General features: G+C 41.8%; 1 protein-coding gene across 15 annotated transcripts in view; it reads right to left on the reverse strand.

Moving 5' to 3' along the window:
- The window catches only part of SIPA1L1 (signal induced proliferation associated 1 like 1), a 353,323-nt gene that overhangs the window by 88,129 nt on the left and 246,524 nt on the right, over positions 1-18,670 (reverse strand). For all 15 annotated transcript variants that reach the window (XM_069731445.1, XM_069731481.1, XM_069731472.1 and 12 more), the window contains 3 exons: positions 13,703-13,877; positions 3,984-4,087; positions 1,104-1,261 (listed from right to left, as the gene is read on the reverse strand). In XM_069731445.1, coding sequence (XP_069587546.1) covers positions 1,104-1,261; positions 3,984-4,087; positions 13,703-13,877 — 437 coding nt within the window. The remainder of the gene's footprint in view (positions 1-1,103; positions 1,262-3,983; positions 4,088-13,702; positions 13,878-18,670) is intronic.

Raw genomic sequence — 18,670 nt, forward strand, 5'->3', positions numbered from 1 at the left:
GTAGAAGAATGAACAGGTCACTTCTTTTAGCCGCTTCAAGTCTTTCAAAGCCTGAAATGGTTAAAAAGAAGTGACAAAACAGGGAACATGTGCACAGCAAGTGGTTCTGAAAGTGCTGTGTACACATTCATTATTTTTGGTGCTTTTTTTATTTAGTGCTTTTTCCAGCAGGTTCCAGGCAGAACCTGTCCGGAACTGGAGTGGTGTGCACAGACCCCGAGGCATCTTTCATGCAGTCTTTTTCTCCGATATCCTAAAATACATTATAAAAATGTATTCAAAGCGATAGCGCTTCTTTTACATGTAACCAACATTTTTTAAGGCCTCTTAGTGGCATTTTTAAATACTATAGATACGTCTATGGAAAACTGCCAAAAATGACAACATACCACATGCATATGTATTTTATGTATACAAAGCCACAAACCAATATACCAGTAATTCTATGAAGAAGCGCAATTAAAATCCTAGCGAAAGACGTAGCAATTTTCTCCAACAAAAACATATTCAAAGAAAAATAAAGATTTTTTAGAAGACAACCTTGTAAAATGATCGAGTTCCAGAATTATACGATCTATGTATTTTTCATGCTAATAGTTGACAAAACAAAAACGTGCCGACATAATGCCCACAACTGAGATAATGGATGAGGAGGGCACGCTGCAAGAAAAGGCCTTAACGACCAGACTAGTGGGATTAATTAACAGGTTTCTACATCACATAAACAAGCACACACAAATAATTCATCTCAACAATATGGCTTAAATATATATATTTTCCATTCCCGCGCGTAACTAAATATTGAATAAATCAACCGCGACGCTTGCAGGAAACTAAAAGATAATTATTTGGCATCTGATCGTTTATTGATCAGCCAAATAGAAGAAATATTTCTCATATAGATCCTTTTAGATCTAGAAAAAAACGGCCATTGCGCAATCAGAACATCTTACAGTCACGTTGTGCAATTGGCAATCAATATAGATTACACATCTGTCATATTTTCTGTGTTTGAGAGCGCAAGCGGTTAAACAACTGTGCTCGCTCGAGGGGACAGGCCATGATGCCCCCCTCATTGATTAGTGCCTAGACGATAATCATACCTGTAACAGACCGAGTCCGTGCATGGATTGTGCGCTCTTACAACCACAAAGACGTGCTGAAAATGAGAGCGGATGTTCTTGGGACTGAAAGGCTGGGCTCCCGGCTCCTGGAACACTATTGTCACAATATCGTTTCCGATGTGCCGCTTCCTCAGCAGCTGCAATTAGAAAGAAAATCACAGCTTTACACATTTCGGGGGAGCGGAATAGATTGGGCGCTAAAGAGATGCTGAATAATACATGCATGTGGTTTGCGACAGATGCAAACCGACACTTTTTTCCCCATCCAGGGTTAACATATATATATTGCATAGATTCAGGGTTAACTATAATGCATAGATTCCCCCTGTTTGTCATTGATCGCAATATCTATAATTTAAGTGAACCCCAAACTAGATCTCGGCATCCACCTCCGAAAAAAAAAAAAAAAAATACTGTAAATATGGAAGGTCTGGGTGTGAAATGAAATATCTGGTAAAAATGTACTTTTTTTTAAATAAAATCACATTAATCATAGTGTAATAATACCATAATTTGGAATAAAACATTAAGGAATAGAATGCAAGTACCTTTTATTCTTGCGATTTAATTAAAAAAAAAGGAGGAGAAAAAAAAAATAAGGAGGAGCGCAAAAAAACAAAAAAAAAAATTAGGAATTTAGCTTTGTCGACTGTTTATGTGCACACCAATCGCAAAAACAATGGTCCCCGAACCCAGATGGTAAGGAACAATGAATGCTCTCAATCATCCCAGACTGCGGCCCCTGACCTTTCCGATGCCTGGAGGTACAACAGTGCGTGTCCATAAACATAACCTCGGAAAACATGTTCTATTAAATGAATAATGCATTTCCAATTTAACACTGTGTGCCCCCCATCCTCCTCCGCCAGCAGTGGATTCTATTTGTGAACATAAAGCAAGCAGCGGGGTTCCAGACTTCCGTTCCTATGGTAACGCGCGCTGCCAACCACTTTACTGTAGCGCGCTTGTAATTATTTCTCTATGGAGCTGACGGTTTTAACTGCTGTGGGATCTGCATAATTACCTATAATATAGCATTACTTTATTGTCTCTTTCCTATTTGGGATGTTCACGTCTTGCAAATGAGAAATCGCTGGATCATACACGCCATTGCCATCTTCTACTGCACGCTTCAATTACTTAAAGATTAGGATTTATAGTTTTGAGAGAGAAAAAAAAAATGTCTATATAAGACCACGTTCACACTATCATTATTTGGTCAGTATTTCACATCAGTATTTGTAAGCCAAACCCAGGAGTTGGTGATAAATACAGAAGTGGTGTATATGTTTCTATTATACTTTTCCTCTACTTATTCCACTCTTGGTTTTGGCTTACAGATACTGATGTAAAATATTGACCAAATACTGATAGTGTGAACGTGGCCTTATACTTAAAAGTACCTGTTTATGCATTCCACATCACACAGGCACCGTCTATAGTGGGGCTCACAATCTCCTTTCTCCATCAGCTTTACATGGACAGATTTTGGGCTCATAAGCGCAGATATACCATGCAGATCACAGCTGGTTTAGAGGGGTTGTCCATTAATTTGTAGTCTTACAGGGGTTGTCCAGACCCAAGGGTATAAGTCTGCAGTCTCTCTAAGTGACTGCAGACTTATGAATCCTTACATGCACACAATGAGGATTCTTTGGTGCTGGCGCCGAGAGTGGGTGGTCATGTGGCTGCAAGTATGTGATCTGCATTCTTCCAGCCACATTCCGACTAGACATGTTGCTCAATACACTTACGTTAGGTCGACAAGTGATCACATGTACGCAAATCACATACTTGCAGCCGCATGCCGCCACCCCCAGCCTTGGGGGATCCTGACAGTGCACATTGTGCGCATGAGGATTCGCAAGAGTCCAGTCACATAAGAGTGACTGCAGACTTGTAGCCTAAGGAAGCCTTTAAGATAGATCATCAATATAACAGTGGGGGTCCAATACCCCTCCGATCAGCTGTTATCACCTCTTGTTAATAAACAGCGTACAGAGCCAATTTAGTCACCGCTACTGGGTGCTGCAGATCAGCTCCTATTCTCTTCAATAAGAGGTGATGCGCAGTACCCGGAAGCCGTGACTAAATAGTGTGCAAAGCCGTGGTGTTTAACACTTGTACAATGATTTCACCCGGCTTCTTCCAACAGTGATAACAGCTGATTAGTGGCGCTGCGGGGTGTCGAACTGACACAGATCTTATATTGAGGACTTATTGCAAAGATATGTCAATATAAAAGTCATGGACAGCCCCTTTAAGGTCTTTTTATGTTGTTCTTTGCCATACAGTTTGCACTGTCCAATCATTAAAGGGAATCTTTCACCAGGTTTTGTCATGTAATCAGAGTGCAGCCTAATGTAAGGACAGAGACCCTGATTCCAGTAATGTTTCTGCTGGAGAAGGCCCATTACGACGCTCTGCTATTTCTCACATCCTTATTAATAAAGTGGGGGTCGAGCATGTGACCCTCCACTTCATTCAAGACAGGACTCTGTAGAACCCCGCTCTGTTGAGTTGCAGATCCCTGCTCTTGGTGCTGCTGGTGGTCCCAGGGATTTTGACCCCTAACAAAGAGACAATATTGGATAGCTTATTATTAATCATCTCTTCCCTAAAATCAGTCAAGGGAATTGATGGGCTTAATATCAGGTGTAGAAGACGGTATCCGAGAAGGGGAACGGTAACACCCAATTGGAAATTTATAATACGATGAGAAGAGATTTTCTACAATTTGTATTTTCTGACGAACACTAAAGCAGAAATGTCTTGAGAGCCGACAGGTCCTAATCCGCCGTCCTGAAATAATAATCCAGTATAATATTAATAGTATTATGTGACATACAATGCGCTCACCTGCTGCTTGTTGTTCGGCGTGTATGGCAACATGGTAGAGACATGAAACATTATTTCATAATCCTTATAAGTTGTATAAAGGGAGTGGGTACCGGTTGAATCAGCTGAAAAACAAACAAGCACAAGATCATAAAAAGATTTAAATCGAATACTGTCAATTGCCCAAGAAGATTTTAGGAATTCCTCACCCTAGAATGGTATGTGGAGCCATCAGGAAGAGGAAAAGAATTTTCAGCCAGGTTCAGTTCACACCATGAGTTTTTGATGGGGCGTAATTTTTGCTGCAGCGTCTTACTGTTCCAGCAAATGGATGGGATTTATAGAAATCTCATGACCACTGTGCAGTGTGTAACATGTCAATTTCTCTGGCGAGTTTTATGTGCGGATTTTCCCCATAGACTTGCATTAGGTGCAGAAAATCCAAGATTAAAAACACATGCAATCTGCACACGAATGTATCAATGAAGTTAAGTCAATGCCAAATACCAGATATTATCAAAAACGCAATTTAAAAAATAAAATATATATATGAACATAGCCTTAATGAAGAAAAAAATAAAGTAAAAATTCTATTGGACGGGCAGTGAGTTGGCATCCATACTCCGCTATATGAGCCTATTACCGCATATGGCCACTTACCAGTATATAGCAGAGGAAGAAAAGGGCAATGGTGGAAGCTTTCACTACTGGGAAGACACTTTTTCTGGTACTACTGGGAATAGTTTTTTGGTGAACACGTATCACACTCTACTTTCCTTACTAATTAGTGCAACAGGCCGTGCAATGCTCTACTGATAAATTAAATATGCAAATTGTCTCTTCAGAGACAGACATCGATTGTCATCGGTGGCGAATATTGTTTTTGCAACACTCGCTGAACGTCACTGGAGTCAATAGGAGTAGAAAAGAATGAATATGTTCGGAATCGATCATCAAACGTAAATTCGGCACAAATAGGGTACCAATATAGCAAATTCAGATTCGGCGACTGATTCCGAACATATTCGCTCAACTCTAGTAGCGATCCTAAAAGTCAATATTGACCGCTTATTGGGACTTAGATCACAGTCAGGGGTGTCTCACCTAGCCAAACCTGATTTCACGCTTTGCACTGAGGAGAGGTAACACCCTGAAACAGGCATCTGCAAACAGATTCTGGTTTGGCTTTTCTCCATGTCATGTAGCAAGGCTCGTTAGAGGGTCGATATGTACTTTTAGGATTGCTTCTTCCAATAAGTGTCCCTAGAGTGTCTGTCTTCTTCCTGTCTGGTGAGACAATTTGCATATGTGAAGAATGAAAAGTACTATAGAATACCAGACTGCCAATCAATACTGCTTACACTGGCCACTACCTTAGTGGGATATAAAGAATGATGTAGCAAGCACTAGGTTGTGCACCTGGGGCTCCTAAAGAAATCCTCGGGGTAAGGATGCACACCACATACTCTATCCAGACTGATATGCTCCACATTTACTGACTGCTTGCTTCTATTATAACTCTTTGTTAGGCTACTTTCACACTAGCGTCGTACTCGGGCACTGTGGAAGCACCGCACAACGGGGTGCAGTGGATGTATTTTTCCAGCGCATCCGCTGCCCCATTGTGAGTTGCGGGGAGGAGGAGCAACGTTTTTTTTTGTTCGGACGGTCCGCCACAACACGACGCAACCGTCGCACGTGTGGCAATGCGCCGCTAATGTTAGTCTATGGGGAAAAAACGCATCCTGCAGACAACTTTGCAGGATGCGTTTTTTCCCCCAAAACGACGCATTGCGACGTATCCCAAACGACGCTAGTGTGAAAGTAACCTTAAAGAAGAACCTGGGCTATGTACCAACCATCGTGCCATGAGTCATCTAGATGTATGGACCTAAAGAACTGTCCTTGAGGAACTGAATGAAAAGATAAACTGCTCAGTCACATTGTCTACCTCTTTGGCGTTGCATGTCTATGCTGACAGGCAGTATTTTCTAGAAGATACCTTTATACCTTTTAAAACCTTTTATGCCTTTTTATACCTTCATGCAACATATAAAAGTATTGAAGGACGAGCAGAAGTTTATATGAGCAGAACGGTTAATCTGCATATATGAAAAGTGAGGAAACAACCAGAGCTATCAGAGGTTACAGGTCTGGAGCCCACAGAGCAATCATCTGGAAGCCAGCGGCTGTCACAGCGTAACTGGAACACATGACTGGAAATAACGTGCCAATTTTACTGTGATTTTCCAAAAATGGGAGAGAAAAACATGTGAACATGGCTTTAAGAGTGCAGGAAAGTTTAGCTTTTAAAAGGATCATACAGGACTTTATAAAAGATTGATCAAAAATATCAGATCGGAATGGGGCAACCCAGGCGAATCACTTTTTAATGGTGACCCCTTTGAGGCACTGTGTATATAGTCATACAGGTCATAGAAAGTTGAATAACACGATACCTTGATATCTGCTTTCAGATGTCTTATTACAGAGAAATCCAAATTTTTCTTAATATGTAAATGAGCTGTTAAGATCTATGGGTCGGACATAGATCTCCACAATAATCTGCCTCCAGAACTCATTATAAATGAAAACAGGCGTTACCGTGTAATGACTGACAGTTTGCTTTCCTGATCTACATGTCTCACACATGTAACGCCTCCTTTCACTAATAATGAGCTCTGGAGAGAAAAAACAGCCATACTTGCAATACCATGTCCTGCACAAATAGGATGCAGCGTGTCCCCCAAGATAAAAGCAGGGGCAGCAAAGGTGCAAAATACTGAAAACAAGCCACTTACGAACCCACCAAACATTACAATACACAAAACATTCTTTTCCTCTTTCAGTGAATGCTTTGAATTTAGAGAAGGGTTTAGTGTAGGACTCACAAGTAAATGAGGACCCGTGAAGTGGGTTGCGAGCTTGGATATTTTGGCCAAAATAATGACAAATACCTAATTCATTATTTACATCTTTTTCTGCCCAATTGTTTTGCACGGTCCAGGCCGGGTCTTTCCAGTGGTGGGGTGTCTGGCCTGTGGGTGCATATAGGGTATTGGTAGCCCACCTAATATAATAGGAGGGGCATCGGTAATAGGCTGCTTTATGGATAGAGGTGCATCTCACGCAATGGTGTGAACGACACCCAATGCAGACATGTGTGCGCTTGAAATACTATCCGCCCCACGGATGTTTGGTGGGATAGTAAGTGGCTTGTTTTTAGGATTTTGTACCTGTGCTGCCCCTGCTTTTATCTTGGAGGATCCGCTGCACCCTGTTTGTGCATTTATGTCTGGACATGGTATTGCAAGTATGGCTGTTTTTTTCTCTCCCAGTGGTATTGTTAATTTTCTTTTCCTCTTTTAGTAAATTTTTTTTATAATGAGCTCTGGAAGGGAGATCTATGTCCGGCCCATAGATCTTAACAGCTCATTTAAATATTATGAAAAACTTGGATTTCTCTGGAATAAGACATCAGATTGCAGATAGTATCATGTTATTCAGTTCCTTATGATTTATATGCCTGTATAGGCAACTTAGCATGGTGGATCCCACTGACAAATTCCCTTAAATCCTATTTTTTTATTGGACAAAGCTACAGTGTTTGATCAAACATAACACAAGCAACCACGAAAAAGTGCAGAGTTGGGGGATGCACAGCTCACCGGACCACCACAAACACCTTTCATCAAATTGACCGGTTGGACTCCCACCAATCTAATATTGGTGGCTATTCATTTTTAATTCATAGCCTCCCCTCCCATTAATTTTAGATGGCGGTCAGCAAAATTATGGCTTAGCCAATTTGGTTGGCAGCGAACTCGCCCAACCCTATATATACAGCAGAGCTCACTCTCTGTTTTTTATGAGACGGCCACTGCCAAACTAAACTCCTCTGGTAGCCGATATCTTCCCATCAAACAGAGGGATTGGTAGTATGAAATCGGACACGCTGGATCCTTATCTTCTCTGACCATCTATTGAGAAAGTTGGTGGCCCCTACACATACTAGACTGTCAGCCAACCATTCAAAATTGTCCGGCATTAGTCTGGAGTGTACAGTACATGATCAACCCGAAGATTTACTGTTCATTTCAGTAGCCACAACCATGGTTTTTTTTTTAAATTGTCAATTAAGGTCTCGTTTTTGCATTATGCGACCGTACCATTTGTGATTCATATTAAGTTTAGCGTTAACTTATTTTTATTTTTTTAAACTTGCCCAACCTTATTTTACAACTTTATCCTTTTTTCTATCTAACTAAGAAACCTTTGCCAAACGGAGGACAAAGGACGCCCACTGCCTCCGTGTGCCGTTGATGACACAGTCGCTATTGACCACATCTTATGGGTATGAAAGAGGGAGAAACGAGAATGAAGCAAAAAGCAAAACATGGATCATTTCACACAAAACTCCAAAAATGGGCCAGACAAAAGTATTGGCACCCTCAGCCTAATACAGTGGGGCAAAAAAGTATTTAGTCAGTCAGCAATAGTGCAAGTTCCACCACTTAAAAAGATGAGAGGCGTCTGTAATTTACATCATAGGTAGACCTCAACTATGGGAGACAAACTGAGAAAAAAAATCCAGAACATCACATTGTCTGTTTTTTTAACATTTTTTTTGCATATTATGGTGGAAAATAAGTATTTGGTCAGAAACAAAATTTCATCTCAATACTTTGTAATATATCCTTTGTTGGCAATGACAGAGGTCAAACGTTTTCTGTAAGTCTTCACAAGGTTGCCACACACTGTTGTTGGTATGTTGGCCCATTCCTCCATGCAGATCTCCTCTAGAGCAGTGATGTTTTTCGCTTTTCGCTTGGCAACATGGACTTTCAACTCCCTCCAAAGGTTTTCTATAGGGTTGAGATCTGGAGACTGGCTAGGCCACTCCAGGACCTTGAAATGCTTCTTACGAAGCCACACCTTCGTTGCCCTGGCGGTGTGCTTTGGATCATTGTCATGTTGAAATACCCAGCCACGTTTCATCTTCAATGCACTTGCTGATGGAAGGAGGTTTGCACTCAAAATCTCACGATACATGGCCCCATTCATTCTTTCATGTACCCGGATCAGTCGTCCTGGCCCCTTTGCAGAGAAACAGCCCCAAAGCATGATGTTTCCACCACCATGCTTTACAGTAGGTATGGTGTTTGATGGATGCAACTCAGTATTCTTTTTCCTCCAAACACGACAAGTTGTTTTTCTACCAAACAGTTCCAGTTTGGTTTCATCAGACCATAGGACATTCTCCCAAAACTCCTCTGGATCATCCAAATGCTCTCTAGCAAACTTCAGGCGGGCCCGGACATGTACTGGCTTAAGCAGTGGGACACGTCTGGCACTGCAGGATCTGAGTCCATGGTGGCGTAGTGTGTTACTTATGGTAGGCCTTGTTACATTGGTCCCAGCTCTCTGCAGTTCATTCACTAGGTCCCCCCGCGTGGTTCTGGGATTTTTGCTCACCGTTCTTGTGATCATTCTGACCCCACGGGGTGGGATTTTGCGTGGAGCCCCAGATCGAGGGAGATTATCAGTGGTCTTGTATGTCTTCCATTTTCTAATTATTGCTCCCACTGTTGATTTCTTCACTCCAAGCTGGTTGGCTATTGCAGATTCAGTCTTCCCAGCCTGGTGCAGGGCTACAATTTTGTTTCTGGTGTCCTTTGACAGCTCTTTGGTCTTCACCATAGTGGAGTTTGGAGTCAGACTGTTTGAGGGTGTGCACAGGTGTCTTTTTATACTGATAATAAGTTTAAACAGGTGCCATTACTACAGGTAATGAGTGGAGGAAAGAGGAGACTCTTAAAGAAGAAGTTACAGGTCTGTGAGAGCCAGAAATCTTGATTGTTTGTTTCTGACCAAATACTTATTTTCCACCATTATATGCAAAAAAAATGTTAAAAAAACAGACAATGTGATTTTCTGGATTTTTTTTTCTCAGTTTATCTCCCATAGTTGAGGTCTACCTATGATGTAAATTACAGACGCCTCTCATCTTTTTAAGTGGTGGAACTTGCACTATTGCTGACTAAATACTTTTTTGCCCCACTGTACTTGGTTGCACAACCTTTAGCCAAAATAACTGCGACCAACCGCTTCCGGTAACCATCAATGAGTTTCTTACAATGCTCTGCTGGAATTTTAGACCATTCTTCTTTGGCAAACTGCTCCAGGTCCCTGATATTTGAAGGGTGCCTTCTCCAAACTGCCATTTTTAGATCTCTCCACATGTGTTCTATGGGATTCAGGTCTGGACTCATTGCAGGCCACCTTAGAAGTCTCCAGTGCTTTGTCTCAAACCATTTTCTAGTGCTTTTTGAAGTGTGTTTTGGGTCATTGTCCTGCTGGAAGACCCGTGACTTCTGAGGGAGACCCAGCTTTCTCACACTGGGCCCTACATTATGCTGCAAAATTTGTTGGTAGTCTTCAGACTTCATAATGCCATGCACACGGTCAAGCAGTCTAGTTCCAGAGGCAGCAAAGCAACCCCAAAACATCAGAGAACCTCCGCCATGTTTGACTATAGGGACCGTGTTCTTTTCTTTGAATGCCTCTTTTTTTCTCCTGTAAACTCTATGTTGATGCCTTTGCCCAAAAAGCTCTACTTTTGTCTCATCTGTCGAGAGAACATTCTTCCAAAACGTTTTAGGCTTTTTCAGGTAAGTTTTGGCAAACTCCAGCCTGGCTTTTTTATGTCTCGGGGTAAGAAGTGGGCTCTTCTATCATACAGTCCCTTTTCATTCAGATGCCGATGGATAGTACGGGTTGACACTGTTGTACCCTCGGACTGCAGGGCAGATTGAACTTGTTTGGATGTTAGTCGAGTTGCTTTATCCAACATCCGCACAATCTTGCGTTGAAATCTCTTGTCAATTTTTCTTTTCCATCCACATCTAGGGAGGTTAGCCACAGTGCCATGGGCTTTAAACTTCTTGACACTGCGCACGGTAGACACAGGAACATTCAGGTCTTTGGAGATGGACTTGTAGCCTTGAGATTGCTCATGCTTCCTCACAATTTGGCTTCTCAAGTCCTCAGACAGTTCTTTGGTCTTCTTTCTTTTCTCCATGCTCAATGTGGTACACACAAGGACACAGGAGAGAGGTTGAATCAACTTTAATCCATGTCAACTGGCTGCAAGTGAGATTTAGTTATTGCCAACACCTGTTAGGTGCCACAGGAAAGTTACAGGTGCTGCTAATTACACAAATTAGAGAAGCATCACATGATTTTTCGAACAGTGCCAATATTTTTGTCCACCCCCTTTTATATGTTTGGTGTGGAATTACATCCAATTTGGCTTTAGGACAATTCTTTTTGTGTTTTTTCATTTAAGACAAATTAAATAAAGATAATAATACCAAAGAATTTGTGTTTGCAATAATTTTCAGGAACAAACCGAGTATTATCTGACAGAATTGCAGGGGTGTCAATACTTTTGGCCACAACTGTATGCACAGATCAATGGATTTTTTACTCCATTTTGTTGGAATATACTGTACAATGCTGCAGACGTCTGGTGCAAAATGTTGTCTCAAATCAGACAATATAATGATATGTATAACCAGAGCTGTGGAGTCAGAGCCCATTTTGGTGGAGTCGGAGTCAGTGTGATGCCAATTGAGGAGCCAGAGTCGGAGTTGGAGGTTTGGATTACAGACCACACAGCCCTGTCAGGACTGTGGGGTCAGAGTCGGAGCCCATTTTGGTGGTCGGTGTCATGGAAATTGAGGAGTCGGTGTTGGAGGTTTGGCTTACCGACTCCACAGCCCTGGCAGGGCTGTGGAGTCAGGAGTCGGAGCCCGAGCCCATTTTGGTGGAGTGGGCGTCTTGGAAATTGAGGAGTCTGAAGCTTGGCTTACCGACTCTGCAGCCCTGTGTATAACGGATCAATAGTATATTATAAATAATGTGTTCTGTTTTCTTTACTGCCTAAAAAATGCAGACTATTTTTACAGGTTCATGAAAAATGGACAGTATGGAAGGTTGGGTGAAAATAGTCTGACTTGCTTTTGTGTCAGACAATTAATATCCACTTCGTTACAATGTGTCTACATTTTACAGCTGCTGCGTTTTGTTGCCAGGAAAAGGCAAATGAAAATATGGTCGCCCAATGCTGAACTGTTCCAAATAAGAGCTGACCCGTGCCTAAAACGTTTGCTGCAAAAAAAAGAAACCAGCCCCGCAATCATTTCAGGTTCCCAACACGCTGAATTGACAGAGCAGAATGCCAGAGAATACTTTCTGGAACAATGAATCACACATTTTTTTTTTTTACGTGGTCTAGAGTTTGTAGCCAGATGGATGGGCTTTATTATCCGTTCCTTATGAGTCAGGTGGAGCTGGTATTGTACAGGAATAAGAGGCTAGTAGAAGAGCACAGTTATCTGTGTAATGGAGGTGGGATAAGAAAGGGTTAAGAGGAGAGAAAGCTTTCTGGAGGGGGGGAGAGGTATTTACCCTTTCTTCCATTTGGCTTTTAAGCATGGGCTTCCTTGTAATATTTATTTAAGCAATTGTTTTGTAAATTTCGAGAAATCTTAGACCCCATTCACACCACGTTTTTGCGAGATACAATAGTGGCTGCAGAGTGGGAATACAACTTTTTTTTTTTTTTTTTATCTGTCTCTTCAATGTGGAGATATTAGCAAAGTATTGGTACCTAATGAGTTAACACCCATTTGCACTTAACGGGGTTGTCCACTACTCTGAAAACCCCTTCTTAATCCATATTTTTCCCCAAAACAAATTAATAACATTTATACGACCCTCCGAAGGCGGAGAGTAAAGCCAGCGCGGCTTGTCTGCAGGGATTGCATAACATAATGTCACGTGATCCCCGGAAGAGCCAGAGCTGACACCGAAGGTGACTATAATAAGTGTTATTATTTTACTGGGGGCAAACATATGGACTGAGAAGGGGTTGTCTGAGTAGTGGAGAACTTCTTTAAGTCCAAGTTGCTGTTAACTCATTAGGTACCAATACTTTGATTGCTAATCTCTCTGCCACAGAAAGGCAAAATTTAAAAAAATAAAAAATGTTTTATTACGCTCTGCAGGCACTATTATATCATGTGTCCAGTTTAACATGGAAAATTTGGTGAAGGGATCTATTTAATGCAAGTATACCCATCTTTTAACATATGTTGCATTCATTTGAAACAACATATAATAGTTAGCATTTGTCTTCCACTGACTGCAATGGTATAAAAAAAAACTTTTTTTTTTAAAGAAACTCAGAATCCTGAAGAAACCAAAAAAAAAAGCGCAGAATGGATATGTGCACAAACATGATACCAGCTTGACATTCGTTTTTCCATGCAAGCACAAACATATCTTTCTTACTAGCTTTTTCTTTTTTTACAGTGCAAATAGATACGACAAGTCCCCCATGAAAACGTGGTATGAAACAGGCCAAACCTACTTTCCAATCTCAAATCTCACACCCAACTATGCCAATATAGCCAACGCAACGAAACAGAAGAATGGCAGCGTGAAAAAGCAACATAACTGCTAGACTTTTGCGTTATCACGAGAACTTTCGAAGCTGGGAGCGCTCATTAAATCATGTAAATTGATCTTATATTCTGAGAAGGCAATAACAATGAATTTCCGTATCACTAGTTTTAGATCAAGTCTGTCCCACAATATCGAAGGACAGGTACAGTACATTGGTAGGCAGCCATATTCGGGTCACACCAAATACGGAACACGAGTTGGTTTCTTACTTTTAGTATCGAGTTGCGCTCTGTACTTCTCAAATCCTTTAAGTCGGACTCGTTCCCCCAAGAGCTGAAGGAATTCTTCGAAGGCTGGCCCGGCTGACTCATTGTTATACATTTCTTCTTCTGTGCTCTGACCCACTTTGCAGTACATGATGCCGACTTTCAGCTGGTAACTTAGCTGTAATGGGAAAAAGCTATTAATGGACAGGATCTAATGAGGAATGTATCCTTTTTCATTTTAAAAGTGAATTTCAGGCCTATACATAAATGCCAGACCTATATAGTCAACCACTGAGAGCAGCGTGATGTAGGGGTAGAAACCCTGATTCCAGCAATGTGTCACCTACTGGGCTGCTTGGTGCAGTTTTGATAGAATCCCTGTTTTCTCTACTGTAGATGTAGCAGTGCTCAGAATGCTGAGCTGTGTATAACCCCGCCCACACTCCTGACTGGCAGCTTCCAGTGTACATAGTCAGCCAGCTGCAAATCAGTGGTGGGGGTGTGATTAAACAGATTAGCTGGACTTCCTGGCATGTGAAACCTAGTCCTGCAGGGGTTAACTCCTGCTGATTCAACAATGATTGTATTGAAACTACAGCACACAGCCTAGTAAGTAACACATCTTTGGAATTAGGATCTCTGCCCCTACATCATGCTGCTCTTGGATTAAATGGCAAAAGCCTGCTGATAGCTTTCCTGTAAGTAATTTGGCAAAAAACAATTTTATCCTACACCAGATTTATCAATATGGCAGATGAGGGATGTTATTGCACCTCCAATGTCATGTGCCGTACACAGTCATTTTCCTCCACTGGATTTTAGGTCATAATTAAAAGGGGCAGACAATACTTGGAGAACCCCTTCAGAATCCTTATGTTTCCCCCAGTACAATAATTAGACTAATACACCCCTCTGGTGACACAGCTGTCCCAGTAAGGTCGGCACTATCTCTCCCGGGATTCTCGTGACATTATTAAGTCACACAACCCCTGTGGCCAATTAGCGCTTGCTTCACTCTCCTCTCCTATGGACATAATTGAGATCTGGAGGAAGTGAGAGCTGCGGCTGTTCTCTTGCTTCCTCCAGATGTCTTGACTCATTTGAGGTCTGTGCTGATTGGCTGCAGGGATTGCATGACAATGTCATGAGAGCCCTGGGAGTATCAATGCCAACACCGCTGGAACAGCATTGGAGGGGAGTATAAGCATTCTTATTTTACTAGGGGGAAACAGAGATTCAGAAGGCGTAGTCTGAGTAGTGGATAACCCCTTTAGGCTTTATAAATATATTCGGATGAAAAAAAAAATAATGCCTGCAGAACCCTAAACTTTAAACCTTAGATTTCTTCAGTTTTCTAGATCTAACTAGAGGAAACCAGGGAATGGAAATTGGGAAGCAGTCCTCTGTCATTTTCCATTCCAACCTTGTAGATTGGCCTGCACACAAAACCGTCTCTATTTATGCTACGAGCCCTTGGCAGCCATAGCGTGGTACATCTGTATGTGCTGAAGTGCTTGTTTATACGGAAAGATTTACATCTCACAGTCAAGAACATGTTCTTCAAAGTCAGATATTACCACATTAACGGAACAGATTTGGCAATGAAGTTTATGTTTTATGTGGAAACCACCAAGAACAAAAAAGGAGGGTATACAAACAAAAGCTTCATTGTAATTTCATTACGAACATAACTGGCATGGTGGTGGTGACTCTGGGTTGGGCAGATGCCCGAAGAACGCTACCTACCTGCGGGCATGGTGATAACTACAAAGCGGATGTAGGGGGGGGATAATGTATGGGGCAGTTTTCCATGGGATGGTCAATGTGGACCATTCTATGCGGTGACCGTTTGGGGAAGATCCTCTCCTATGCCAGCGGGCTCTGCCCCTTTACACAACATGAAGTCAATAAAGACCAGATTCAATAGGTCTGGTGTTGATTATTAAAGTCCATTAAACATCTTTTTGCATGAATTGAAACACCCATCGAGACACCCAAAAATGAGTGTCTGATCTGTTAGAGTTACACATACACGCAGAAAAGGTTTGTAGAAAGAGTTCACAGAAGAATGGAGGCTGGTGCAGGCGCCAAAGGGGGCCCAACTCCATATTTCAGATCCATAATAATACATCGAGAATAGGGTAGATCCAGATCAGGAGCACTAAATGTTTACATTTTACTAAAAGTCATTTACATCTCTACTCAACATTCAGGAGTCTGGCGTCAGGTTTCCTTGGCATGTAAATTGCAGAAAATGTAAATGCATGATGAGATAGGACAGATACATAAATGCTCTGGTCTACCTAGCTGGAATTAGCACATACGCATTATATTGGCCATGCACATCTCAATGCACAGGGGCCGGGAGTATGTGGGGAGGTTGACAGGTCCCTATGTGACTGCAGATTTGTGAATCCTCACATTGCGCACACTGTGTGTTGTGAGTATTCTCCAGTATCAGCACTGGGAACGATGGTTGTATGCGATTTTCATACTTCCGGACACATTCCAACTAGACTGTATCCGGCTTCCCAAGTGTATTGAACAAGGCGGCACCCATCAAATAGAAATGTGGCTGCAGCATGATGTAGAGGCCGAGATCCTGATTCCAGCGATATATCACTTAGTTTACTGGTTGCAGCAGTGGTGACAGAATCACAGTTTTCTGCTGAGCTCTGTATAACCCCACTCACACCACTGATTGACAGAAAGGTGCTAATCAGTCATCGCGGGGGTGTGATTGGACCAGGAGGCACAAGACAACTAGTCCTGTAGTGATAATCTCCTGCTGATAAACCACTGATTTTATTCGTAAGGCTATGTGCCCACGTTGCGTTTTTTAAGCGTTTCCACCGTGTTTTTCCGCAGTGGAATCGCATCAGGGTAAAATACGAAGCATGTTCATTTTATTTGCTGAATCGCCGCCATAGACTTGTATTGAAACGCTTGAAATCCGCAAATATTAAAAATGTTTGCGGATTTCAAGCGCATTCGCTGCGGTTTTGTAAATCAAAACTACAGCAAATAGGAAGTGACATCATGGGCATCCCATAATCCAGGGAGACAAGAATCCCAGATCATTTCCGTCTTCCTGGATGATGGCTGGTATGATCTGGTATGGACTGGTATGATTTTTTTTGTCCCAACTTTATTTGTGCTCAAAAACGCTTAAAAAATGCTTAGAAAAAACTCATGAAAAACACGTCAAAAACGCATCCGGTTTCCTGGCAAGGGCGTGCAGTTTTGATGAGGAAAAATCTGTTTCTATTCTGCAACGCGGGCACTTAGCCTAAAACGCAGCCCAGTAAGTGACACATCCCTGGAATCGGTCTTGGCGCCTACATTATGCTGCCCTCAGATTACATAGCAAACAGCGGTTTACAGATTCCCTTTAAAGCCATGGCTTTGTAAAGGGGCAGGTGAAGATTTTTATTCTAAGGGAATATTATTACAGCTACGTTTTAAGCCGCTAATCACATATCATTTCTTGTAATACAGGGCGTTTGAAACGGAGGGTGTGTTGCTTTAAACATGATCTGATTTCTCTAATCTCTTCTGTACATTACAAAAGAATGCTTTCAGCCTCTGCATGAATAGAATTGCATTTGCTATCAGAGCAATAAAAGAAGATATTTGCAGGTGTCCCTGAAACTGAACAGATCTGACTCATAGCATTAGGGATACATTGTAACCCTGCAATGACAGTGCAGAAAGCATCTGAAAGAAGGTCTACATGTAACAAAGCAGCAAAAACAAGAATGCAGCAGATATACAAGGATGAAAACTGCATACAATCCTATGCAGAACACAATGTTTTATTTCTTTAGTTGCCAACTTTGCTATAATGCTAACATTATGCAACCCCTGTGAAAGTTGCTAAATCGACACCTATTAACTTATAACACATGGACTGTGATTAAAAGCATAACAAACAAAGGAAGCCTAACAAAACAAAACACAACCTACTTCAGAAATCCCCTACTGTATGAATGTATAAGTAAAAGCAGCATTAAGCATTTATTGCAGTCGACAAGCGGGTAAATATCAGTGCAACATGGGGCTGCAATTTCAGCTTGTTTCAATGTGTAGCAGCTGCTACTGAGTACTGCAGAACAGCTCTTATTCAAAAGCTCTGCAATGGTTGACACACAATGAATGGAGCTGTGCAGCACAATGTGATTACATGTGGCTGCCACTGGAGCTTTCAACAGCTGATCAGTTGGGATGCGATGATGTGGGATATTAGGGTACTATGCCCGGGCAACACCGGGCTCTTCAGCTAGTACTTAGTATAGGTAACCAATGTCTTGTCACCAGACAACTCCTTCATAGCTGCTTCAAACCAGACATTCACTTTGTGTTAGGATGACCAATAGCGAAGCTCCGTAGGTTTCTGGGTACAGTTCATTACAGCTGGGTTGGTGTTAACTGCCGCTGTATCCTTCATTCCTAATGTCGGACTATTCCTCAACTGCTTTTGACAATCTACTGAAAGTTAAATCTCAGACTTCCTGCAAGTACCATAGTTGTTTATAGGTGTATTGCAGTTACCTTCAGAAGACATGGATCCTGTGGCAGAAGGAACAACGAGGCAGGAGCTCACGTGGCTGGGAGTCAACTCCTTACCTCTCTTCCCATAGTTTACAAATTTAGAGTTGGACATAATCAGGTTCCTCGTATCATGTTCTCATACACTTTATGCAGTTAATAGTCCTCTGTGTCTGTACTGCCACATACTTAGGCAGGTAACTGGTTCATGCAGCTTTACATGAACACCTGAGCCTTACACTATGGCCGGTCCGAATAACTAAAGCAATTGTTACCATCCACCTCTCGTGTCTCCCCTTTTCCCCATAGATTGTAAGCTTGCGAGCAGGGCCCTCATTCCTCTTGGTATCTATTTTGAACTGTGATTTCTGTTATGCTGTAATGTCTATTGTCTGTACAAGTTCCCTCTATAATTTGTAAAGT

Source organism: Ranitomeya imitator, chromosome 1 (assembly GCF_032444005.1).
Source record: "Ranitomeya imitator isolate aRanImi1 chromosome 1, aRanImi1.pri, whole genome shotgun sequence".
Lineage (NCBI taxonomy): Eukaryota > Metazoa > Chordata > Amphibia > Anura > Dendrobatidae > Ranitomeya > Ranitomeya imitator.